Source organism: Oryx dammah, unplaced genomic scaffold (assembly GCF_014754425.2).
Source record: "Oryx dammah isolate SB20612 unplaced genomic scaffold, SCBI_Odam_1.1 HiC_scaffold_11, whole genome shotgun sequence".
In the NCBI taxonomy this organism is placed as follows: Eukaryota; Metazoa; Chordata; class Mammalia; order Artiodactyla; family Bovidae; genus Oryx; species Oryx dammah.
Window position 1 is genome coordinate 14,504,567 of NW_024070195.1, and position 26,595 is coordinate 14,531,161.

Sequence of the window (26,595 nt, forward strand, 5' to 3'; positions counted from 1 at the left end):
ATGTGACCCCATGGAGTGTAGCCAGGCTCATGGTCTGTGGGATTTCCCAGGCAAGCACACTGGAGTGGGTTGCTACTTCCTTCTCCAAGAGATCTTCCTGACCCAGGGATTGAAACCCACCGTCCTGCACAGGCAGGCAGATTCTTTACTGCTGAGCCACTAGAGAAGCCCAGAATCATAAAATACCTATTAATTAAAGGGTTATTATTATTGCTCCTTTTCATCATAATCTTGTGATATCAGTATTAACAACATGGGATCTCATTTAACATACAAGAACACAAGCTTTTAAAGATGAAAGTTAGATAGCCAGTAAGTACAAGAGGTAGAATTTAAACCCAGATCACTCTGGCTCCAAATCTCCTTTTCTTTCTACTAAAACATTCTACCTCTCCACAAATTAACTTCCAGCGCTTCCTCTTCTCTCTTTGAACCCTTCCCACCCCATCCTGGGGTTCACTAAGCATAACATGTCAAAACATGTCTTTCTCCAGCAAATACTTTACATTAAAAAGTGTAACTTGGCTAAGGTAGAACGGTAAATATTTCAAATCTTTCTAAACTGGAACCACAGGGGTGGGTCTAGGTGGTGACTTGCTACCTGTGACTAGGTCCTATTCATCTTACCATGAGCAGTAAGGAGGAGTGTGAGGAGTTCAGGCAGAAACCCTGTGCACAGTCCCAAGTCCTAGGCTTGTCTCTCATCTTAAAATGCAGGTCTATAACGAGAGTGCCTGTTGTACCATCACTCCTTCCACAACCCCCACTATATTCACCCAATTCATGCTGCCAGTGATGTTCTGTCATTGCTGTTCAGCTGCGTCCGATTCTTGCAATCCCATGGACTGTAGCCTTGCCAGGCTCCTCTGCCCATGGAATTTTCCAGGCAAGAATACTGGAGTGGTTGCCATGTCCTACTCCAAAGGTTCTTCTTGACTCAGGGATCGAACCTGTGTCTCCTGCAATGGAGGATTCTTCACTGCTGAGCCATCGGTAAAGCCCAGTGACATTCTACAGCTGGTGCTACCCAAGTAGTTACTAGTTTCTTCCACAGTGACCCACAGTGGAAAGTAACATTGGTGATCAAGACCAAGGAAGTTGCTAATACCTTATGCCTCTAGCCCAATGAGGCATTGACGCCCTATGAATACCACCTAATCTGTCCTAAAGATAGTGTCAGTTTGATGACATGTATCATTTATGTTAATAAAGGTTTGGGTACTGGGCCTTGGATCCTCAATTAGCTTGAATGCTAAAACCAAAATTTTCCTGAGCCTGGTGCAAGTTTTAACAATACTTTGAGCTCACCCTATTTCAGGTAATAAGACTGATATATCTTGTCAGGCTTTTCATAGGACTGAGTATATGAATTTTGGAAATTAATAATAATAGTCTTGCAAAATGGCTGGAGGTATTGCAATGCTCATCACCCAGTGAACACCAGATGAGCAGTTATTTTGTACAATTTTCAGTGACTGGAACTGTAAATGATGACCTGACCTATGTACACCTTTTCTCTTAACCTGCTCGGGGTCCTTTTCCTGCTCAGTCTCAAAGGCGCAATCTTCAATTTTAAAATCCATGAATACTTGCAGCAGTACAAAAGTCAGTTTGACAATAATTTAATATTTTTCTGGTGGCAATGTCTAGTTTACTTTAAAAAATTCTTTGAAAATATTTTGGAATAAGTTTAGGTCGTCCTGTCAGAGAACTTGCTAAGAAACCAAAATTGTAAAGTGCTGGTGCCAGGCGTGCAGCCTTTGTTTGGAGCAAGACGTCATCGTGGGAAGCATGTACTTCTTCGGATTACCGTTCGGCGGATTAGAAACCCGCCGATCAGTCCTAGGTTAGCCCAGATTAACTGCCCTGGGTGCTTCTGGGCCAGAGGGTGAGGGGTTGGAGGTGTCTGATGAACTCAAAATTCGTTATAAGATTTCACTTGGCAAAACATTCGGAGTTAATTTTTACTTAAATCCCATCAGGCTAATAATGAAACTACCAGAAATGATCTGGAATGGTTACTAAATGGTGCCCGCAACCACGTCAGTCGAACCTTCTGCCCCTACGATTCTGTCTGCCCACATGCTTCTGTCTGTCAGCCTCGGGCTCGGGATCAGCTCTTGCCGCATTGGTTGGATTTCAGGAAGGGGGAAACCCACGATTTAAAGGGCTCAGTTTCCACCTGCCAGGCGTCATTTGCAAGGTCCAACTTGCCTTTGGCACACACTTGGAAGAATCTCTCGCTGTCGTTCACCTATTACGGTTACTGGTCAAACGAAAGCGAGTCCCCGAAAAGTGTCCCCTTGGTCACCTTGACAATTTCCAAAAGTGAAACTTGCGCTCTAGGTTAAATCCACACTGAGTCTGCGGGGCGCGGAGTCCCTGCCCAGGTCAGCAGCGCCCGCCCGGCTGGAGGGCGGGGACGGAGGAGGAGTCTGTACAAGGCGTGGTCTTCCGTGGGAGAGAAGGCAGACTTTACCCACCACCGCCTAAAACCCACACTCCGCCCCAGCCAATCAAGGAAGCCTATGCAAATAGGGGCCCTGTCGCCCCGACAACCATGATGCGCGGCAGCCAATTGAAACCGGCAAGTCGCGGCCCTGCTCCACGATTGGGACAGAAGGAATGAGACAGAGGCCCAATGGGCTGTGGGAACGGTCCTCGGCGGGTTGAGGGGCGGGGATATGCAAATATGGTTTGAAAAGCCGGCGGGAAATCTGAGTTTCGCGGGAGGACCTTGGCGCGTAAACCGTATCCCTTCATTCATTGTCAGCAGCAGCTTCCTGGAGCCATTTTTCAGCTGCCGGCCGCAGCACTCGGGCAGCCGCCGCCGCCTCGCAATCCATTGCATCGGCCGCCCCCGACGCCTCCATCCCCCCTCGGGGCCCGATATCCGTGCGGCCGGGACCCTCCTCTCTCCAGGGCCCCGATTATTTTTGGCCCCCGGGGCCCGTGCGGTGCGGAAAAATAAAAAGAAAAGAGAGAGAAGGGGCTCGGAAGCGCCGGGCGGGGAGGAGAGAAGGAGAGACTTGGAAACTCCGACTGCAAATAATAAAAGAAATTGCAAACAATACGTTAATATTACCATAGCAATAAAAAGAGCAGGAGCGAGAGATGAGAAAGGGGATCCAGCCCGCCCTGGAGCAGTACCTGGTGACCGCCGGGGGTGGGGAGGGGGCGGCTGTCGTCGCCGCGGCCGCTGCAGCCTCCATGGACAAAAGGGCACTGCTAGCCAGCCCCGGCTTCCCCGCCGCCGCCGCCGCCCCGAGCGCGTACATCCAGATCCTCACCACGAACACTTCCACCACCTCCTGTTCCTCCTCCCTCCAAAGCGGCGCCGTCGCCGCCGGCCCCCTCCTCCCCAGTGCCCCCGGCGTGGAGCAGACCGCTGGCAGCCTCATCTACACCACGCCGCACGGACCCTCCGGCAGAGCCGGGCTGCTGCAGCAGCCACCAGCGCTGGGACGCGGCGGCAGCGGCGGCGGCGGCCCTCCGGTAAATGCCCTCCCGTTCCCACCGTCCCCAGCCCGGGCGGGAGGTGGGCTCGCATTGCGCGGGGTGGTGGGCGCGCTGCGGGCCGCCCTTGGTGGGGAGTGCCGGGCCGAGCGTCTCGGGCCTCGGCGGCTGCCCCTCCAACGAGGGTTTATTGTTAAAGACTCGTGTGTTGACCCCCGCCAGCGCCCGGAGGGTCGGGGGGCTCCGCCGCGAGCGCGGGGCGGTGGGGATCGCCTTGGCGCGAACCACATCAAACACTCCGAAACTTTTCGCGGCCCCCCCTCTTCTTTTCCTGCACTTTTCCCTACCCCCACTCTCCCCTCCCCTCCAACTCGAAGCTTCCTCTTTCTCGGGCGTAGGAAGGGGTCACGCCCCGGATGGAGAAGGGGGTGGAGGAGGGAGTAGGGAACTGGGGAGTGGGAGACTCCGGGGGTGGAAACCGAGGTGGGGGCCCTGGGGGTGAAGGCCCCCCCTTCCGGCCTCCGAGGCCCGTTGGCAGCCGGGGGTCCCTAAGGCGTGCTCGGAGTGCAGGGGCTCTGCCAGTTGCGCTTTGACACATTTGGGGATCTGTTAACTCCCGGCAACAAAGGGGCTGGGGGAGTGGAGGCGGGCGGTGGAGCGGGGAGCCGGGTACGGGCGCGGGCGTGGGCTGTCTAGGGAGTGAGGGGCTCGCGGGCTGGCGGCCCCGGCCTGGGCGCATCCCGGCGGTGGCCGCGGCGGCGCCCGCGTGGCCCGAGCGCCCGGGCCTTCCTCGCCGGGCCCCGGGCCTGCCCTTGACCCGCCTCTCCCCTTGCCCCTTCCTTCCCCCCGCCCTGTCCCCCTCTCCGCCCCCCGGCGACGGAGGGCGGGGGCAGCCGTGTTCCCGTCCCGCCGCCTGGGTCTGTCCCTCTCCCCGGGACCCGCCGGTGACGTTTCGCACACGTGCGCGGAGGACGCGCCTGTGACTGGGGAGGAGGCGGCGGCGGCGGGAGGGGGCGCTGGAGGGGGAGAGGGGGCACCCACTTCCTCCTGCTCGCCGGCTCCCTGGCCTGGGACCGTCCCGGCGCCCTCGCACCCGCCCCCGGCGCGGCCACCCTCCCTCTCCTCTCCCCGGCACCCCCCCCCCCCTCCACGGGCGCCCGCCCTCGCCCGGCGCCGCCGGTCCGCTCGGCCCTCCGGGCCCCCTCTCCAGCCGGCACCCCCCACCTCCCCCCCGGAGCCAGGCTGGTTTCGGAAATGCCCTTACAGCAGCAGGTTAGTGACCGGGACGGCTCGGGGGGCCGCCGCCGCCGCGGGGGCACAGGATTCTGTTGGGGGGCTGGAGCCGTGAGGGTAGGCGGTTGAGCGGGGTTTTGGAGTGGGAACGGGGGGTTGGGTGCTCGAGGGAAATGAGTAAGCAAGAAAAATGTAACTAAGTAAATGCCCCGGCCTCCGGTTCTAGGAACCCAGGGGGCAGGAGTGTCCGCCCCAGGGGGTGGGTATGGCGTTTACGTGGATTTTTTCCTAGGGGGGCCGAGGGATGGGCGATCGGAGAGGGGCTTCTCGCCGATGGCCGAGTTGAGCTCTGTTTTCTGTCTTCCTTCCCTTGTGCTGGAGGGGGAGGGGGGCGGGTCAGAGGGTAGGGTGTCTGTAGGATTCCCAGGCCACCCGCCACCCCCTCCCTTTGTCCCTGTAATTTATAAAGCGCCTTTGAGAGATGATTTAGGTCAGTATGCGGCTTCTTTTTTTGTTGATACTAGAAAGAAGTGTGGCCGGGAGGTCTTCCCCCTTTCTCCTTTTCTCTCCTGCATTCCCTTCCTCCATGCCTCCAGCCTTCTCCCTCGTGGTGAGGCTTGGCCCCCACGAGGCTAGAAACGAACCAGACCCAGTTTAGATAAATAGTGGGTTGGTCGTACCCGTCGTTGACCTCACCTTGTCTCGGCTCCGAATGGGCTGAAATTTGGGGAGACTGAAGATTCTGCAGAGGTCTTTAAGAGCGGCAGCACCCAGGCAGCACTTCGGGGGCAAGAGATGGGTCTGGGAAGAATGAAATCTATTATTTCCTGACTTTTCTTAATTTCTCCTCGAGTTGGGTCTTTAGTGCTTTCAGCCCCGGAGATACTTGCTAGGGATGTGTGATACCTTCTCAGTCAAAGGAGCTCTCATCGCGTTTAGTGACTAGGGTCTGCCAGCAGGGGGGAAAAGAGTATAGGACCTGCTCACACATACAGTATCCACTGTGCCGGATTCTCAGTCACAGAAATATGCCACGCTTTTACTGGCATTAAATACTATTACTGACTTTACCTAAACACGCTTGGATATATTTCAAACATATGCCCCCTACTCAGTTCTGCCCCTATATCATAAACCTAATCTGAAACAACCAGCTATTGACATACTTCTGGGATTGGATTCAGATTTATGGGAGAGTAGTTTTGATCATGGGAAATTGCAAGACCACCGTGTTTTTTTTTTTAACTTTTGGATTTTAGCCCACTTGGGCCGAGTCTTTGAAACTATGTAGCCAAACTCCTCTGTAGTTCATTGTATTTAGGTTTTGAAAATTACCCTCACCACCTTCCAAACTATTTCAAAACTTTATCCTCCTTTTCATGAGATGATTATTCTAAAGACACGAAAACTGCCTATAAAGTTTGGTTTCTTTTTTTTTTTTTTCTTATCAAAATTGTATTAGCCCTCTATTTAAGTCTTGAACTTTTGTTGATATTCTTTCCCTAAGCAGGAGAGACAGCACGGGGAGCGCTAGGTGATTGGCTGAGCAAAGAGATCATTTAAACACTTTGCATCCAAAACAGGTTGAGAAATCCTGTTGAGGTTGCCAGAGTTGCAGACCTACCTGGTTCTGATTTCCATGTTCTGTCTATGGAATTCAAGAGCATACTCTTCACTTGTTTTTTAATGTGGAAAAAATCCATCTATATGTATGTATATATTATTTATAAATATATGTATACACATTTAGTACTGCCTTACTAGCTGCAATTGCCTGTGTCATTTACAAGTCATCAGATCTTAGGCAAATAACAATCTCTCTTACCAACAGCACTGTAAAAAGGGGGCAATAAGAAATATGAACATGAAAGTATTTTTTAGGGTTAAATATGACAATGCAAGTAAAACACTTAGCACTGAACCAGGCAAATAGTAGATGCCTAAGAAAATGGATATCCAGAAATGTTATTTTTTTTTTAACTTAGAGAAATAATACAAGAACGTGTACACTGCCCCTTTGTTGACATGTATGAGTAAAATGGCTAAAACTCTTTCTAAAGTGATGCATAACTATTTATACCTAATTGAGTTTTTAAATCCATATGTCACGGCGATCTTCAAGAATGGATAAAATAGGGATACATCACTAGGACAGGCCTATGTTAGAGATGTGCTACCCCAGCATGAGCCTGTGGCTTGAGTTGAGAAAAATCTAGATCAACTCACCCTCACTTTCTGGCCTTGCTCTTCCCTTGATCCCAGGGACCTACCATCCTTGGGTGCAGCCTGTGCTCTGTAGCTTTTGTAGAACTGGGCTCTTCATCATTGCCATGGCAGAGACATGCACCAGGTAAACGCAGTTTCAGATGATGAGCTGTTGGACACAGAAGGGATCTAGGGAAACCACAGTCAACAAGCGCTGTTTTCTAGAACAGAAGGGGCTTCATCATTTTCTGTCTCTGCTAAAAAGCAGCTGAATGATTTCATCCCACTTCTAGAAAGTTTGGGATCTATTAATGCAAGAGACAATGACCTGTCACATCTGATTTAATTTGATCCAGTCACAGCAGCCCGCTGATTAGACTTTGGGAAGGAACCCACAATGCTTGAAATTTCCGTGTAAGAATGGAGAAACCATAGGTGCTACAGCTGAGTCTTTTTTTCTTTTCTTTTCCTGTATGAGTATAAAAGAAGAAAAATGCTGGGTTCCTGTGGTTCTGTACTCAATAATCTTGCTTCTGCTGAGATAGATGGTTAGTGCCAAGTTTAAGCTAGGAGAGAATTTTTAGTCACTACATACCCCAAAATGGAAGTTTTAATATAATGCAGTGCCCAGACTCGGGCAGTACAAATAGCTCTACTATAATCAGTACCCATGGTGCCACTCTAATCATCCTCTGAAACAAAGCACTCTTAAATGTGGCTCTGTGAGCTAAGGAACCCAAGCTTGCAAACAGGAAAGGATTTTTTTTTCTGTTTTTCTATAAATCGTCACCTTGTGTAATACTTGGAAGAGTAGATTCTGAGATTAATGTTGTGTTGTGTAAAAGCTAACTTGAAAACAGAAAATAATACTCTAAGCTTAGACATGAATAAATAACAGCACCTGGAGATTGAAAGGTTGTAGAGAAAAGTGGCTTTTATTCTCATTTCTTACAGGTATAATGCATAGTTGTCTTATTGCCACTCCCAGCGATACACCATCCATACCTTTAGCCTCTTTGCAAAGGACCTGGACCCATTTGGCAAGGCTTCAAATATTCATAGTTGATTTTCTGGCTGCTCTTCTAATTTGACATGAGTTTCATATATTCCATTTGTATGTCCAGTTTTCATCCACTTTCCTCGGCTGACCAACTCCCAGTTCTTTTTTAACCATCTGCTTTCTACTAACATTTTAAACTAGGATGAGTGAAAAATCAACCACTGCCTGTGCTCACTAAATCATGTCACTCCTACATACACGTGAAACCATTGCAAATAGTGCATGGCAAAGAAGGTAGATTGCAATTCTTATCAGATGCTCTGTTTCATTTTAGTTTTTAAATAGAGGAACTTCCCTGAATTCTTTGAGGTACTAAGCATGTGGTTTAATGCATATTTTTCATGCTTGTTAGCAGCTTAAAAATAGTGTTTCGAGTACTGTATTTACAATGGCTAAGAAGTTTTTTTTTTTTTTTTTTACTAATAATTTTTCAGGGGACTAAGAAGGCCAGCTAACTGGGAAAGCAGTGAGTATAGGAAACCACCAATGGTATCTCCTTCCTCCTACCCTGACCCCTTCTTTGGCTTCCAAGAGTGACTTGGAAAATGTATCTTACACAAGGACACGTTGTACAGCAGAAGAGACAAAAAAGCAGTAACTGGAATGGGGTCAAGAAATCCACAAAGGTGATGATGGTGGGGTAATATACAGGGATCATAGACACAGCTTCTGCATCAGTAAAAAGAAAATTGGTTTGTTTTCTGTTTTCGCTTTTGCTTCAAAGGCTCTTCCCCCAAAGCAATGCATTTTTAGAACGCAAAGAATGTGTGGGTTACAAGGATGTATTCTCAGGTAGCCTCCAACCTTAACTGGGGATCAGGCTTGTTGCTATGTCGGCTACGGTTATCTACAGTAGGGGTGCCCAAGCTCCCGGATCAAAGAGGTAAACCCCCTGGTCACCAGATTATAATTACAAAGCGTGTATACCTTGCTTTGCTGGAGAACCTGCGTGAAACAGACTACTGCTTAGGTTTACATCAGCGGAGGTTGATAGTCAGAACAGACAGCTGATGGAATAGAGAGGACTTCAGAGGAGGAAGGAAGAATAAAAGTAATTGACTTCGGTCTGCTTTCTATTACTTTAGCCCAACTGTTTGGGGCCATTTCTAGTGTCCTGTCAACATTCTTATAACAATTCTTACAATTAGCACAGGCAATAATTGATATTCTTGATGGTCTTTGAATCATAACATGTGAGAGCTGTAAAAGCAAGAATCGTCATGTGACCCAATGTCCTTCATTTCACAGGTGAGGAAATTAAGACCCAGTGCAGTTGAGTTACTTACCCAAGGTCACAAGCTAACTAGTGACAAAGCCAGAACTGAAACCGGAGACTTGAATTCTTAGAAGCCTCATTCGCCAAGAGAAAGTTAACTGTGTCCCATGTGCCCTGTATGGGAAAATTGGGATAAGTAGAATATATTTTAGATTGCCTTCAGGAATGGTTACACTTTTTGAAAATAGACACATACAAAAGTGTCCTTTGAACAGTTGGCTTTAGAGTAACAGCTCATTCTCAAAGATACAAAATAAGCGAAACTCCTTTAGATGTTCAGTGAAAGGGAATTTAAAAAAAAAAAAAAACAGAAGGAATGACTGACTCATAGAAACGTGAGAGTAGCATGTTTAAAGCTTTATGTGTTATTTGCAGACTTCTGTGGATATGACACTTCCGGTACTCAGAAAGTGAAACATACACTTCACTGAGAATAGAACCTGGAAGGATTTTTGCCATCGTCTTTGGGAGAGGGGTATGCTGTAGCTCTGGTGTTGGAGGTCTGTCTGGGTCATCCACATCCTGGGTGACTGCTGTGCTTTTTAGAGGTCAGGGGCCCTTGCCTAGTGACCTTAGACCAGGTGCCCTGCCGTCTTTGAAGATTGCTGGCTAAACAGAATGGCCGGTCAGTTTAACTCTTTCAGAGGAAGTCCTCATCCCCTAAAAGCCAGAACTAATTTCCTTAAAACGTCTTCTTTTACTCCTGAAATTGAGAAAGCTTAAAAATAGAATCACTTCAAGCCCTGAAGCCCAAAAGTGAAACATAATCCAGTGTGGCGGTAGTCCACTGACTAGTTAGGGGGCGGGGATATATAGCTGGTCTATAATCCACAGACCGGAAAGGTGTCGCCTGCAGGTACAGTCTGGATCAGGGCAGCTGTTGGTGAGACCTGTGGTCAACAGTGAAGCGGATTTCCCCTGGAGGACTCTATGGAGGATGGAGTCCATCTCAGGAAGCGGGGGAGCTAACCACCCTTGGTGCTCCCAGCCAGCTCATGCCTGGCTACCCAGGAGATCCCGTTGGCTCCTTCAGCCTGACTGCTGAGAAGGGCTTCTCCGAGCTCTGGAGATGATCCTGAATGTTGCAGTTCTGGACACTGAGGGTCACGGGAGGTCCACTCAGAGCCTGTAGACTTCACCCCTCCCTGGCCCCTTTTCTGTGTCTGATGCTTTGAGGCTCCAGAAATAGAACCCGAGCAGCCGCCCTGTGGCCCCATCCCTTCTGAGCCTTTCTGGGTTTGGCGGCCCTTAGGAGAGGTGAAAGCTTCTATGTACCGAACCCATGCCCTCCACCTAAAGGGCAAAGTAAATGGCAGCCAAGTAGACGATTCAGACGATTGCGCGTGAAGCCAGTGTCTGGGTTCTTATTCTCTCAACAACTTTGTCGCTGGGCAAATCCGCTTAACCTCTGCATCTTCATTTCCTCCCCTGTAAAATGGGGGCATCACTGTACCTACCTCATGGGATCGGGAAGATTAAATGAGTTCATGTCATAAGGTGTCTAGACCAGTGCCTGGCTCGTGGGAAGGATTCGGTGGATTCCTGATGGAATTGCTCTTTCTGTTTAGGGCTGTCTCTCAGGCCCTTCCTCCAGTAGTTTATTTTCAGAACCAGCCCCAGCGTTCATCCAAACCCAGTGATGCCTCTAAAAATGACGGTGATGGGGAGGAACAGTGAACTGCGAGGCGGGTTCTCCTAAACATATTCTTCAGGATTTTTGTATGTCTTTATAAATTGTGCATGGACTTGGGAGAAAAGGCAGAAAAATAAGCTCTTTATTATAATAGCCCTCTCAGTAGTGATAGTTTCATGACTAGAATTTTTATTTCTGTGATGATCTGTGCTACAAAAGTTGCAACTATTAACGTGATGTCACTTCTGTACAGTAAACGAGGGCTTGAGACAGAATGGTGGAGATCAGGATGTCCGAGGTCTCTGGGCCCGGGCAGGATGGGGAGGTCCCCACGTCGGTGTGGGGGAGGGGCTCTGCCTCTGGGCCCCACTCTCCCTTTCTCATCTCCGGCTGGCAGCGCCCGGTGGTTCAGTGTGTTTGCCTGTTCCTCCCACTTACCCCTCACCTCTCCCTCTGCCTGGCATTTATAGAAGGATGCTAGAGTGACTTATCAAATTAATTACAACCTCCTCCCTACCGTTTGAGGTCCTGGGAAATCTCGCCCTTCCCGTTCTTCTTCCCAGCTGGGATGCTGGCGGGCGCAGCGTTTAAGGTGCTGCTGCTCTCCTTCTTTGTTGTTCAGTCGCTTATTCATGTCCAACTCTGTGACCCCGTGGACTGCAGCTCGCCAGGAGCTTTCTCTCTAAGGCATTTATTTGCTCGCTCCTCTCGGTCCTTCCCGGTGGCCTATCAAGGACACGTCCTGCACAGGGCCTCCCCTGATTCCCGGGGCCTCGGGTCCCCTCCCCTTCCTCGAGTTCCTGCTTCCTTCCTTCCTGTAGCACATTTTAGTTCACCTTCCATCCCCATCAGCGGTGCCCTTGACTCGCTCTTCCTCCAAACCCACAAGCTTCAAGAAAACCAGCCTGTGGTTTGTCTTCATGCTGCCCTTGCCATGGCTTCTTCATCGTGGATGCTCAATTATTTGAGAAGAGGCCTTTTCATCAGGCAGCCATGGTGTGCTTGGCACCCCAGGCTTCCTGTCGAGGACGCAAAAGAAGTATGAGGTGTGCAATCCACCCACTCTTTGAGTTTACAGTCTGTTTGGGGAGCCAGGCTTTAAACACAAGCTGAGTCGCAGGCAAGACTAAACAGGAGTCGGGAGGAAAACACGACTCATCTCGTCCTCGGATGTACAGTGTCTACAGGACGTGCCCGCCGGGCCGGCAGAATGAGGAGGCCATGGCTCCCGTGATCACCAACCTTAGAGCACGTGCAGCTGAACTTCTGGATCACCTGAGCACTTTGGAGAAATACCCGCATCTAGACACGAGATTTTGAAAGTGTCCCAGGTCATTTTAATGTGCATTCAGTTGGAACCTCTGGACTAGGTAGACAGGGAGGGCTGGGGAAGCTGATCATGGCTGGGGAGACACCTTGAAGCCAAATAGGGAGGTGGGAAGTAGGCATAAGGAGACCAGCTAGACTGGCATCCATAATGGAAATATTCAGACCTAACACTGGATACATTGAGATGACTGGTCTAGAATAGAGATTACCTTCCTGCAAGGGCCAGGGGTATGGGAAAGTGAACGTGTTAATCCCTCAGTAGTGTCTGACTCTTGGCGACCCCACAGACCATAGCCCACCGGGCTCCACTGTCCATGGGATTCTCCAGGCAAGAATACTGGAGTGGGTAGCTATTCACTTCTTCAGGGGATCTTCCTGACCCAGGGATCAAACTCAGGGCTCCTGCATTGCAGGCAGATTCTTTACTGTCTGAGCCACCAGGGGGGAATGGGAAGGTGAGAATAAGTGGCATGGGGGTTGGTCTTGACCAGAGAAGAAATGCCCTTTCTGAAGAGTGCCAAGGGACCCCGCCCCAGGTGATGGTTGCCAGAGGGGAAAACAGGCCGCGTTTGTTGCCAGTCTTCAAGTGTCTTAAAATGGCCAGGAATCTACCAGTTTTTAAATGTTGGCTCAATTAAAAAGGAAAATGTGCAAGCCAAACAAAATAGGTCTGTAGGCCAGATCCGGCTTTAGTGCTGCCTCTCAGCAGTCTCTGGTCTATGGGATAATAATAGCTAATGTTTATCAAGTGCCCTCGCGTGGAGGGCCCTAAACTAAGTGCTGTACGTGCATTAGCACGTTATCCATATAACCTGTGGAGTGGGTGTCATTATCATGCTTATTCACAGAAAGGAGCAGACAGTGAGGGGTTAAGTGGCTAGCTCTGGGCTCCACTGAGGAGTGAGGCAGGTGAAATTGAACCCAAGGAGCCTGGCTCCAAGGTCTCTGCTTGTTCCTCGTCTTTATCCTCTATGGTCTCTGTTATGGTATAAATTCTATAGTACGGACCCCAGATACCTGTCAAAAAGAAGGGACCCAATGTTTTTTTTCCAAGCTGCTTGAGAATAAGAATTGCCTGCAGCGTGTATTCCGGATGCAGGTTTCCACGCACTTTCTCTACCCTCAGTCAGAGAAGCGCTGGCCTTCTGGAACATTTGGGAAACACTGTTGCAGGTGGTTGAGCACAAGCAAAGGTTCTTGCAGCTGGAATGACCTGCAGAATCAGGAGCTGCCTGCAGAATCAGCGCACATTCCCTTCATCCCAAGTCCTTCCTCGCAGACCCCAGAAACAAGGGCCAGGTGCACCGGTATCCCATACCTACCCTTTTCCCAACTTCTGGATTTCTAGCTCATTGCCAAAGGCAAACCATCCAAAGAAATGTGACCCAAAACCCAAAGGAGGTAAAACAAGGACTTCCTGAAAGGCTGAGAATCTTAGGGGGTCCAAGGGAGCACTGCTGCCTGGCACAGCACCACTGGGAACCATGGCAATTTACTGGATAGCCTGCCCTTGAGGGATTTGCTTTGCCTGATAGTAGGAAGGCTTTCCATTCTGTTGGGTCTGGGCCTGCCTGGAACAGGTTACCATGTGGGCAAAAAGCCAGACCTCCCCCTGGAAAGAGAACTGGGGCATACCATTTAGAACATGGGTGCTACAGTGTCGATGAATCTAGAAGCAGGACAGCAATGGGATGGTGTGAAAGGCAAGATGGAAGAGAGAAGAAATATATGGCCTTGGCTCCCCACATGGTTAGCTTATGGGGCTGAAAGAATGGACTGAGTTTTTCCTCCATCAGGGTTTGTACCACGTGGAGGGAATGATGAGTTTGGAATGTGTTGGCTGTGAGAGATGCCAGGGGCCACCCAGCTTTCTAAGAGGCTGGGACCCAGCACTAGAAATATGGCTTTGGCACAGAGGTTAGAGGGGAAGGCTTGATGAACAACAGCCAGCCAAGAACTGATCTCCCTAGCTTTAAAAAAAAAAAAAAGTGCCACAAAAACCTTTCATTTTCACTTCTCCCTTTATAATATGAAAACGAGACAGATTCATCAGGTTGATTTGGGCGGGGCGAGGATCAATACTGTCAGGGCTCCCAGAGACGAGCCATCAGTTGTTATTTATGACGTGCTTTTCCAGGTCTGGGCCTGGCTCCTGGCTGCTTTGAGAAAGCCCACAGTTTACAGCCTCTCAAAGTAAAGAGGAGCCAGCTGGAGAGAGCTGTGCATAGAGAAAGGTCACATAATTATGTCTTGAACTAAGATGGCTTTTTTGACCATGATTTCCTAGGCTCTCTGATTTTACAGGTTAAAAAAAGAAAATCTTGGATTTATTTTCTTAAGCCCTAGCATATTAAAATTTAAAAATGAAAGTGTAAATTCTTTGTTATTGATTTTTAAATATGTAACCTGTGTTTAAGCCTGTTTGCAATAACCCTTGAATTGACCGATTTTCGTTGGTGTGGTGGATACCCAAACTTGTGATGATTCCACTAATAATGTGGTAAAGTTTTCAATCTCTTCTATTCCTGTTTTCCTTGCCAGCATCTCAGACACTCTAATCCTGGGACTGGTCTTTAGGAGGGAGGTTTTCAACTCTGGCTACCCACGGCATTGGGGAGCAGAGGGCTGGCGATCTGGCTCCAGAACTGGGCCCTGTCACTTACCAGCCTGTGATCCTTCACAAATTCCATCTATGAGCTGTAACTACCGAAAATAGTGCTCCTGTCTCCTTCAGTAATTGAAAGGATTCAATGAGCTCTGTTTATAGGAAGTGTACTGTGCATTCCTAGCTTAGTGTATACACCCGACCGTCCCTCCTCCATGGTAAGAGCTCTTGAGAATTGATTACATCTGAATTCTCTGTTTTTAACCATTGGAGGGAAAACAAACTACAGGACAGATACTGAGCACTGAGCTGACTGGGTTCTCAGGATTCTGGGTGCTCCAGTGACTAAGATACTCTTGCCTTCAAGTTCATCAGGAGATCAGTTCAGTTCAGTCGTGTCCGACTCTTTGCTACCCCATGAACCGCAGCACGCCAGGGCTCCCTGTCCATCACCAACTCCCGGAGTCCACCCAAACCCATGTCCATTGAGTCGGTGACGTCCTCCAACCATCTGTCATCCCCTTCTCCTCCTGTCCTCAATCTTTCCCAACATCAGGGTCTTTTCAAATGAGTCAACTCTTTGCGTCAGGTGGCCAAAGTATTGGAGTTTCAGCTTCAAAATTAGTCCTACCAATGAACACTCGAGACCAATCTCCTTTAGGATGGACTGGTTGGATCTCCCTACAGTCCAAGGGAGTCTCAGGAGTCTTCTCCAACACCACAGTTCAAAAGCATCAGTTCTTCGGCGCTCAGCTTTCTTCACAGTCCAACTCTCACATCCATACATGACCACTGGAAAAACCATAGCCTTGACTAGAAGGACCTTTGTTGACAAAGTAATGTTTCTGCTTTTGAATATGCTGTCTAGGTTGGTCATAACTTTCCTTCCAAGGAGCAGGCATCTTTTAATTTCATGGCTGCAATCACCATCTGCAGTGATTTTGGAGCCCAGAAAAATAAAGTCAGCCACTGTTTCCACTGTTTCCCCATCTATTTGCCATGAAGTGATGGGACCGGATGCCATGGTCTTAGTTTTCTGAATGTTGAGCTTTAAGCCAATTTTTTCACTCTCCTCTTTTCACTTTCATCAAGAGGCTCTTTAGTTCTTCTTCACTTTCTGCCATAAGGGTGGTGTCATCTGCATATCTGAGTTTATTGATATTTCTCCCGGCAATCTTGATTCCAGTTTGTGCTTCCTGCAGCCCAGCGTTTCTCATGATGGGCTGCATATAAATTATATGCATATAACTCTGCATATAAGTTAAATAAGCAGGGTGGCAATATACAGCCTTGACGTACTCCTTTTCCTGTTTGGAACCAGTCTGTTGTTCCATGTCTAGTTCTAACGGTTGCTTCCTGACCTGCATATAGGTTTCTCAAGAGGCAGTTCAGGTGGTCTGGTATTCCCATCTCTTTCAGAATTTTCCACAGTTTTTTGTGATCCACACAGTCAAAGGCTTTGGCATAGTCAATAAAGCAGAAATAGATGTTTTTCTGGAACTGTCTTGCTTTTTCGATGATCCAGCAGATGTTGGCAATTTGATCTAGGGGAGATGAAACAAGTTTTTCAGTAACTAAGATGAGATAAAAGATGGTGAGGGACCTAAGAGAGTATGGATGAAGTTTCTTAGGCATCCAACCTGGGGGTGAGAACGGATAAGGATTTTGGAGGTTCAAAACTGGAGCAGCGTTTTGGTACCGTTGACACTTTGGCCAGACTCCTCCTCGTGGTGGGCAGGCGGTCCCATGCAACATGGGGTGTTAAGCAGCATCACTGGCCTCCACCCGCTAGATGCCTGTAGCACCTTCCAGTTACAAGAAGCAAAATATCTCTGGACATTGTCCAGTGTCCCCTGAGGGCAAAACTGGCCCGCACTTCTCCTTGGCTCCCTCCCCGGGCCTGTTGATGAACCACTGAACTAGCTCTTTAACTTGGGCATGCCCCACATGGAACCCCAGCACTGGGATCACTGTCCACCACTCAGATGATACAGAGAAAACAGGCTCAGTGTAGCCAGCAAAGCCCTGCCTGTTTTACGATCAGGCAGGCGCACTGGGAATGGGCCACTCGAAGCCCCTCCCTAAGCTGGAGAAGAAGGGATCAAAGTCTGCAGTTCCAAGAAGGCCAAAGAAGTTTTGCATTTATCATTGACTCAACTGGGTAATTAAGAAAAGACTTTCTGAAAAAACAGGGAGCTTCTGCTCGGGACCAGCTTCTCCATTGATAGACTAAGGACTTGGTCATATCACTTACTTTCCAACCTGTTTCCTCACCTGTGAAATGAGAAGAATCAGGGTTCCCGTCTCATAGGTAATTGTACAAATTGAACGCCCTCCCGCATGTTCAGTGCTGGCTCCAGCGCTGGCCATGTGCACTCCGACCTGTGTGTTGTCATCACACGTGTCGTTATTGCTGTTGTTGGCAATCATTGCTGTCAAGCTGAGCTTCCCTCTCAGGGCAGTTCAGCCATTAAAAACCATTCCCTTCCTTGCTGGTATTTCCACAAGCACTTTCCTTGGACCTCCATCTCCCACCACGGGGCAAACTGATCCATTTGACTTACTTAGCAGGTATGTTTGGGGTACCGAGTATATATGTCAGCCCCTGTTCTAAGTTCCAGGATGCAGCTGTGTAGGCACAAAAATCCCCTGCCTTCATGTGGCTTGGATCATGATTGCTAAAAATTTTGCCACATTTTGGCAAAATAGCCACCTCCTCCCAACCTCCCACTGTTCCTGTCTTTTTTTTTTTTAATTGGAGGATAATTACTTTACAGTATTGTGGTGGTTTTTGCCATACATCAACATAATGTATGCAACCGCGGGGGTACATGTGTGCCCCCACCCCCAGCCTGACACCCCTTCTTCCACCTCGCTCCCCACCCCATCCCTCTGGGTTGTCCCAGAGCACCCGTTCCTGTGTTAGATTGATCCTGTTCTGTTTTGCTTTGTTTTACAATGTTGTTTCTTAAATCTGTGGTTCTAAATCAGCAGCAGCATTCAGTCTGTTAGAAATGCAAATTTTGAATTTTTACCCTAGACCTACTGACTCAGAAATTCTGGGTGTGGCCAGCAGCTTGGGGTTTGACAGATACCCCCAGCCCAAGTTGAGAGGCACGGTTTGGGGAAAGATGCCTCTCAACAAGAAGGACTAGGGGAAACCAAGATCTGGGTTGGACTGTGTTACATGCTGCCATCAGAGAGGAAGTTGGCCATATAGTGTATGTGTGAATCGTTCAGTCATGTCCGACTCTTAGTGACACCATGGACTGTAGCCCGCCAGGCTCCTCTGTCTATATAATCTTCCAGGCCAGAACACTGGAGTGGGTTGCCATTCCCTTCTCCAGGGGACCTTCCTGACCCAGGGACCATACCTGGGTCTCCCACATTAGAGGCAGATTCTTTACTGTCGGAGCCTCCAGGGAAGCCCTGCCCCATATAGTACATTTCCAAAAACAGCAGAGCAGTTCAAAACTGGCAGCGTGCTTTGATCTCTTCCGGGCCTGGCCTCCCTCCTTGAAACAGGAGGATCCTGCAAGCCACAGCGCAGAACTCAGTCACAGACATTCTTAGCCTTCTTTGGGTCTTTCAGCATCCTGAGAAAGGGAAAACTGCTTCCTTCCCTTTTCTCCAGAGGCTTGTGATGTGTGTTTGACAGTTATGGTCCTTCTTTTAATGTCGTCTCTTTTAATCGTCCTCTTATCTATCTGAAGTGAAAGTGAAAATGAAGTCGCTCAGTCATGTCTTGACTCTTTTCGACCCTCTGGGCTGTAGCCCACCAGGTTCCTCCGTACTCGGGGTTTTCCAGGAAAGAATACTGGAGTGGGTTGTAATTTCCTTCCCGACCCAGGGGTCGAACCCAGGTCTCCTGCAGGTATCTACCACCTGAGCCACCAGGGAACCCCATTCTTTCCTATCTAGCACCAGTGGAAAAGAAACCCTCACATCATAAGCCAGCTAGATGGACCAGGCTTCCCTGAAGATGAAATGGTAGCTGTCCGTACACGTCTGGTAATTTGGGTATTTAAAGATACCGTGAGGAGTAAATGAAACGAGAGACCCTGGGCCAGTGTCCAGCCTGGAGCTGGGCACAGAGTGTCCAGCCACTTGATAAATTCCCGCCCCGTTCCCAACTCATTATGAAAACCAATAAAGGCATTAAATAGATACCACAGTTATTCATATGAAAAGCTTTTGACTATAGACAGTTTGAATGAGTATGAATAACCATTGTATAAATTATAACCAAAATCATGGAATCAGAAGTTTTGATCTGTTAAAACTTGTATTAAATATGTATGTAATTAAATAAACTTTAGAGACTTAAAAGAAGTATATGTTACCTGATTTTTCTCTCTCTTTTTTTTTTTTTTCATGAAAATGCTTTTTTTTTTTTTCTTTGTCTGAAAGACATGTAGGATCTTAGTTCCCTGACCAGGGTTTGAACATGCACCCCCTGCATTGGAAGCGTGGCATCTTAACCACTGTACTGCCAGGGAAGTCCCAAAGATGGATTTTTATTTTTTTTAACGCCCTAATCAGATTAACAGAAATTCTTTTCTTCTGCTCTAACCCAAACCTGGTTCTGCTTATATGGAATCTGTTCATGTAAGAGCCATATTCAGTTTACAAATGCTAATTAATTACTATTATGTTGATTATGTTAAAAGGCGTGTTTGAGATGGACTGATGGTTCCTTTTGATAAAGGGTTATGTCTTGAAAGTGCATGTGGAAGGTTATAAAGCTTTACTGTGGTCCAGCTTGGTCCTGTTGCTGTCGTCTTCTACAAGTGTCTCTCTGGCCATCGGTGGGCCTTTCCTCCCCCCACTTCCATCTGCCCACCTTCAGCCAAAACAACTTCTGGTTACGGTGATGGTTTTCGGTTTGCCATTTGTGGTTGATTGTATTATAGAGGTTGGGAAAGTAAGGTGAGCAGTACTCATTTCTTGCTTCCTGCCTCACTTGAGAATAAGGATCAGCTTTTCTCAGTCCTTGACTTTCAACGTTCGCTCCTGTATATGGTAAGGGTGGCCAAGGTGTGGCCCTGCAGTGGCGCCCCCCTGAAGGTCTGTTATGACGCGGTGCCCACCGCCCTTCCCAAAACTAGCTCTAGGGACCAGGGTGTGGGCCTACCCTGTGCCGTGCAGAGTAAAAGAAGTATCTAGACTAGAAGTGAAAGACTAGAATCTAGTAACTAGAAGTAAAAGACTAGAGCCATGCTGGCTGCATAGTTGAGTTTCATAAATATTTTTTAGATGGATCCAAACAAGCATCATCCCATTCGACAGTAACAGGTTACTGAGCCCTGGAGTTTTGCTGTAATAGAAGAATAAAGTTACAGTGGTCAGCTTGTGGGCTGCCCCTTTCAAGTCAGCTAATCTCTGGCTCTTTGTACCTTGGAGAAGTACACTCAATCAGACTAGACATAGACCCCAACTTGGCACGATTAGGACTTTATTTATTTATTGCTCTTGGGACTACTTGGTGTAAATCAGAGTTCTGGAGGTTGATGAACTGGAATGCAAACTTACTAATTTACTCTGAGAAACATAACTGCCAAGTGGACAGTTGCAGAAATTGGTATTGCCTTGGGTTTGCAATCAGAAGGTTATTAGCTGAGTCAGACTATAGGGGTTTGACTCATCCTGTTAGCATCCTCCCACTGTGCCGGCTCCCCTCTGGAGCTCACCTGCAGGGTCAGGAGTCCTGCCTTCTGCTGGAAAAACATAATGGACACTGTCATTTACTCAGGCGTCCAGTGGTGTCTATAAGGATAACACTGACTTTGCTGCCTTTTTTTTTTTTTAAGGGAAAATACTTGTTTTTAGTCCAGGTTTGTTATTTAAAGAAATCAAAGATGGTCTAGTGAAGTAAAATTTGAAATACCCTCTCCACTCCCTCCTAGTCCTGCTTCACTTTCCAGAGGTGACTACCACAGCTTTGTCCCTTTTATATCCACTTGCAAATATATATCTTATATGCAGATGCAAATTGCAGCTTGCAGTTTGTACTTAACAAGTATTAGATGTATTTCCATCTTAATGTCCATGACACCTTGTATGTGAAAGTTACTCAGTCGTATCTGACTCTGCAACACCATGGACTATACAGTCCTTGGAATTCTCCTGGCCAGAATCCTGGAGTGGGTAGCCGTTTCCTCCTCCAGGGGATCTTCCCAACCCAGGGATTGAACCCAGGTCTCTCACATTGTAGGCAGATTCTTTACCAGTTGAGCCACCAGGGAACTGCTGCCCATTATATGCGATATGCCAGAATGTAGTTAACTCTTCCTATTTGATTGTTATTCCTAATTTTATAAACAGTTCTACACTGAATATCTTTGTACATATGTTTTTGTGCATACGTGTATTTCTGAAGGCTAGATTTCTTTAAAATTTTTTTAATTCAGGTATAGTTGATTTATAATATTAGTTTCAGGTGTACAACATAGTGATTCAAATTTTTTATAGATTACACTCCATTCAAAGTTCTTATATGTAGACTTCTATACATATATTGAATTTGTAGATTGTATTGTATATATTCTATTGAATATGTAGATACATTCATATCTATGAATACATATTCATATATTGTATTGAATATGTAGATTTCTGTACATATACTGAATTTCTGTCACAGGGCACATATAGTAAAATGCTGGATTGTTGTTCAGTCACTAAGCCACGTCTGGCTCTTTTGCAACCTCAGGGACTATAGCCTGCTGGGCTCCTCTGTCCATGAGATTTTTCTAGGGAAGAATACTGGGATGGGTTGCCATTTCCTTCTGCAGGGGATCTTCTTGACCCAGGGATTGAACTTATGTCTCTTGCATTGGCAGGTGGATTCTTTACCACTGAGCTACCTGGAAACCCAAAATGCTGGATAGATAGGGCCAAATTGTCCCCCACTAAAAGCCAAAGCAGTTCTTCTTCCTCTCACCAGTATGGAGAATGCTTTTTTTCTCACACTCTACAATGTGAGATCACGTTAGTTGTTTTGCAGTTTCGCTCATGATGATTTTGCTAGAAATGCTAGATACTATCTCCTGATTCTTGTTTTGTGTTTCTTTAATTATACGACTGTCATCACCACCACTGCTGCCATTATTACTGCTGCTGGTTAATAATATTTGTTGGATGTTTCATGTGACAGGGTTGTTTTAAGCACTGTAAATGAAATTTACTAATTTAAAGTTCAACATCCCTGTGAATTTGGTATGATTATTGTTGTGATTTTACAGATGATGAAAGAGAAATTAGTCAATTTAAGCATCTCTGCCCAATGTATTTCTGTGAGTTGCTTCTTTGAATCCTTTATCATTTGTGTTTATACAGCTATTTATAGTTTTCTTACTGATTTATTGGGGCTTCTCAGATACTGCACTTTCTCTGTATATATGTGTGTGCACATGTGTGTGTACTAAATATTTTTTTTGCCAGTTTGTCGTTTTTCTTTTATCTATGAGATGTATTTCTCTGTACAGAAATTTTGCTCATTTTTTAATATATAAAATTATAGTCTTTACTTTTGTCAGTTTGGTGGCCCTTCCTAATCCCCAAATTATAAACTATTCTCTGTTTTCTTCTTCTGATCTTATAGTTTTATTATATTGATGCTTAACCTCTTTGGAAGGGGTTATATGTAGGTGTTAAAGATCTGACCCTGTATTTTTCCCAAATGGATAGCTAGTTCTACTAGTGCCATTTATTGAGTGGTTCAGCCTTTATCCATGAATTTGAAATGCCACTTTTGTTGTGTGTGTGTGTACATGTGCAGCCTCGTGCACAGATCTGTGTTGATCAGTACCTGGACCTTCTACTCTGCTCTACTGATATCTTTGTCTCTTTCTAAGGAAATACTCTCCCTCTAAATACAGTAATTTTATGCTATGTTTTGCTATAAATTGGAAAAATCCCATCCCCTTTCATCAAATACTTGGTTTTTTCATTAAAATTGCTTTTCATTATTGATTCATTATTGGTTTTCATTATTCATGCTTGCAGTTGTACAGACTGGGGTTGTCTCTCCCCTCTCCACTGTCAGTTTGGGGCCATAAGAAAGATAACAGTTGCTTACTTTATTGTGACTGAACCACAACAACCTGATTGAATAGTTTTGTACACGAGGAATGGCAGTGAGCGTCTTACATATATTATTTCATCTTGTAAAGCAACCCTCCTTCATCTGTAAAGGGGGAAGGTGAGGCTCAGTGGTTAAGCTGTTTGTCCCCAGCTACACCTCCGGACGAAAGGATTTCAAACCTCTCTCTTAACTCTGATGCTCCCCACCCACCCCCCAGACATGTGGAGTCTCTTCATGGGATACTTACAGTCCTTTGTCTGCGGTGGGTTATCAAGTGTTTCCGTGTTCTGCGGGGCAGTTGATGGCACTTAAGCAGTCTTTATTGTATGAAGAAGACCTAACAAGATCTCTCCTAAGGACTCACACACTGGGGCAGCAAGAGTTGAAAGACCTGGCTTTGCCAAGAGTAGTTTTTCCAATTTAGGATGAGTCAAGCTGGGGTCACAGTGTAAAATATAGAAAGTGAGAGGAGAGAAATCACTTAGCAGACTTCTTAGGCTGGTTACTGGTTTAACTCATCCTCGGCTCTGAGAGCATCTTCAGATCAGGGCATGGATCGTACAGAGGTGAGGTATACACAGCCCTGGATGTTAGGAGGGGCATTTTGATGGAAGAGGCCACAGACAGGACTCTGGGAGCTTCTACATTTTCAGAGAAAGGGCAACACATGTTGGAGGAACAAAGGCCTGCAGAGATCCTAAGAGGAGGGTTTAAACAGGGACGCTTTCTCTCTGTGTCTCAATCCATCTACCTACCATTCTATGGGGCTGGTGGTAAAGAATTCACCTGCCAATGCAGGAGACACAAGAGACACGGGTTCAGTCCCTGGATGGGGAAGATCCCCTGGAGTAGGAAATGACAACCCCGTTCAGTATTCTTGCCTGGAAAATTCCCTGGACAGAGGAGCTGGCGGGCTACAGTCCACAGGGCTGCAAAGAGTCGGTCACGACTGAGCAAGTGAGCACCAGTCTAAGACTCCCCGCCCCACTGCTGGTTGCCTCTGGATTCAATTTCTCTCAGGTGCCTTCTGTGGCTTTTTAAGGGTGAACATCAGGAAAGTAATTTTCTTTGGAGAACTTTGAAACTGCCTCCCAAACAAGTCCAGCTGAGCTCCCACCAGGAGCCGTGGAAAAGTAATCCTATTTATTAGTAGTAGTATATTGATTTTGCATGTAAAATGGACCCAGAGGCCTGTGACAATGAGTCCATTTGAAATTATAATTTAAAATACCTAACAGAATAGCCGGGCAGAACTACTACCCCCTGAATGTAAGTTATTAGATCCTTAGTGAATTTCTCGTGTGCAGTAAATTGGCAGTCAGCAGGTCAAATTTTGTTTTTTAATATCCTAAATTCTTTCATTTTTTTTCCTTTTCTTCAACAGTCACAGGTGTAAGGATAGAGGCGTAGCTATTAAATCTCAGGGACCTATATAAAAATAATAATATGTAGTTGTGCTTTGTTGTTCACTCACTTGTTTAATCAGTCCACTTTACCATAAAACACAAGCCACTTCATCAAAGAACTCTTTTGCTGCATGACTGCACTCTTAATTTTGTGAAAACTTGCAAGGTTTCCTTCCAGACTGAAAGGTAAATGTGTGATTACTTTATTACCTATTTAGCACTGGCTGCCCGGCCTTGATTTTAGGTTTGCAGTTATGGCTGATACATCCGGTTCAGTCCCACCTGCCCATTGGGCAGATCTTTCCAATCACCACCTAGTGTCCCGGGACTATGACCCCCAGGCAGGCTGCGGGGCTGCTCTGGTGGTGACCACATGGTGCGGGGAACTCTGACGCCCTGGCTTCACCTCTGCTGACCTGAGCTTTCCCTTGCTCCTGGGGCTGAAGTTTTAACTCTACCCACTCTATTAGCCATTCTTCTCCATCTTTCTTTTAAACTATACTTTCACTTTTTCCTTCCCATCCACGCCCCACCCCGCCACCCCTAATACAACTGCCCCGGCATCCTGGCTTTTTCCATTCTTGACAAATGATCTGTCCACTGTAACCGTAGCTCTGTTGTGCTGATATCTGTTGAAATTAGACCTAGAATCTAAATGTGGCTTCATGGAATGATGGGTGAGAGAGACATTTTTCTCTTCGAACAGCCTGTGATCTACTGCTACTCCAAACCACCTATCTGTACCTTCCCCACTAAGATAACCGGGGAGGTGGGGGGAAATTGGGAAAGGGACTTAGAATCAAAAGCTCTGTATAAGGTACTGCATTAGCTGGTTTTGCCTCCATAATAAAGCAGCGGGGTGTTGCCCGCCATTGCTAACTGCTCCCTCCCCTCAAGCATATTGAATGGACTTCAACCTTATTGCATTTCTTATCCTGTGATAGGAATCGAGAACCTTCCCTGTATTCACACCCATAGCTGCTTCTCACCCTAGTGTGACTTTGTAACCCAAAGATGAAACGTTTCCCTTGTGCTTTAGGGAATGTGCTGCCCAAACGGCGTTTTCCTTTAGAGGTTCAAAATAATAATTGGGTCCCGAAACTACTCCTGCAAAGATAGGTGTGTGACAAATATGACTGCGCTGGAGGCGGGCTAGACTGCGCGGTGATTTCTTGGGAGGCTGCTTAGGAAAGAAGGATGGACCACGGCCCAGCCGGCAGAGGGGTTTGCTGGGAGGTCAGGCTTCTCGTGGCGACCTGGGGCCTGGTGGGGCTCATAGCCTGGAAGGGCCAGATCAATTCTTTCACACCTTGGCTCATTTCTGATGTATCAGGTGTGAGCCATCTTTATGGCCTCCTTCTGCTCAGATCCCCTGTGACTTTGTCCACTAAGCTACAGGGGTACTTGGGGGCTCAGGGTAGCTGCTCAGCTGCACCCATGCATTGGGTGTTCCACTGGAGGTGACTGGGACCCTAGCAAGGAGGGGAACCACTGAGGGCGGAGTCCTCCCATCAGTCACCACACCCTTTCCCAGCCAGACTTGATGTCGCTCACTTCTCCTCTTTTCAAGTCCTAAGGGTTAATTATGTTGTTTACTGTTTACATTTGCATTCCTGATAGTGCTCTTTCACCGTGAGCTGGCTCATTTTCTAGTCTAAGTAGATCTCAGAAGCAGGGTGTGGTTCTTCTGGCCTTTGAGATGGGCGCAGTTCAAGTGCAGCAGGCCTAGAGAATGCCACAGTCATTCAGAAATCGCTGAAGATCGCCGCCTGCCCGCGGCCAGGACTTTGGTCCCTGCCATCTAACGACTCACTGAACTGAAATTTAAGTTCCTGCAGCAATTCTGAGAAATACTGAGAAATGTTATTTCTGGGTTGCAGATGAGGAAACGGAATGAAGGTCAGAGACATTTAGTGACTTGTTTTCCCCCCATGTTGAGGTTAAGAGGTTAGAACTTTGCAGTTACTTAGTTTTAAAATCTCTCGAGCTGTGGGGGCTCAGTAAAGTTACTTCGCTTTTCTAGACCTCAGTTTACTCATCCATAAGGTGGGACAATTCATGGCCTGCATCTCCAGGTTGATGGATAGACAGACGAGAAAGCACATCATAGAAAGTGACCAGAAGGTTAGGTCTTCTAGACGTGGTGAGCAAGTAGGAGAGATGGGACCGAAAACATAGCGCTCCACTTCCTCATATAAAGAGAATTGGAGGCGTCTTTAGATAAATAGACCTGTTGCATTTAAATATACTAGCGACCCCATGGACTGCAGCCTACCAGGCTCCTCCGTCCATAGGATTTTCCAGGC

At 47.1% G+C, this 26,595-nt stretch overlaps 1 protein-coding gene across 1 annotated transcript in view; it reads left to right on the top strand.

The window, feature by feature from the left end:
- Positions 1–4,662: 4,662 nt before the first annotated feature.
- The window catches only part of E2F3 (E2F transcription factor 3), an 81,753-nt gene continuing 59,820 nt past the window's right edge, over positions 4,663–26,595 (top strand). The window contains exon 1 of the mRNA XM_040249900.1: positions 4,663–4,728. Within this exon, the coding sequence (XP_040105834.1) occupies positions 4,711–4,728 (18 nt within the window). The 5' untranslated portion in view covers positions 4,663–4,710. The remainder of the gene's footprint in view (positions 4,729–26,595) is intronic.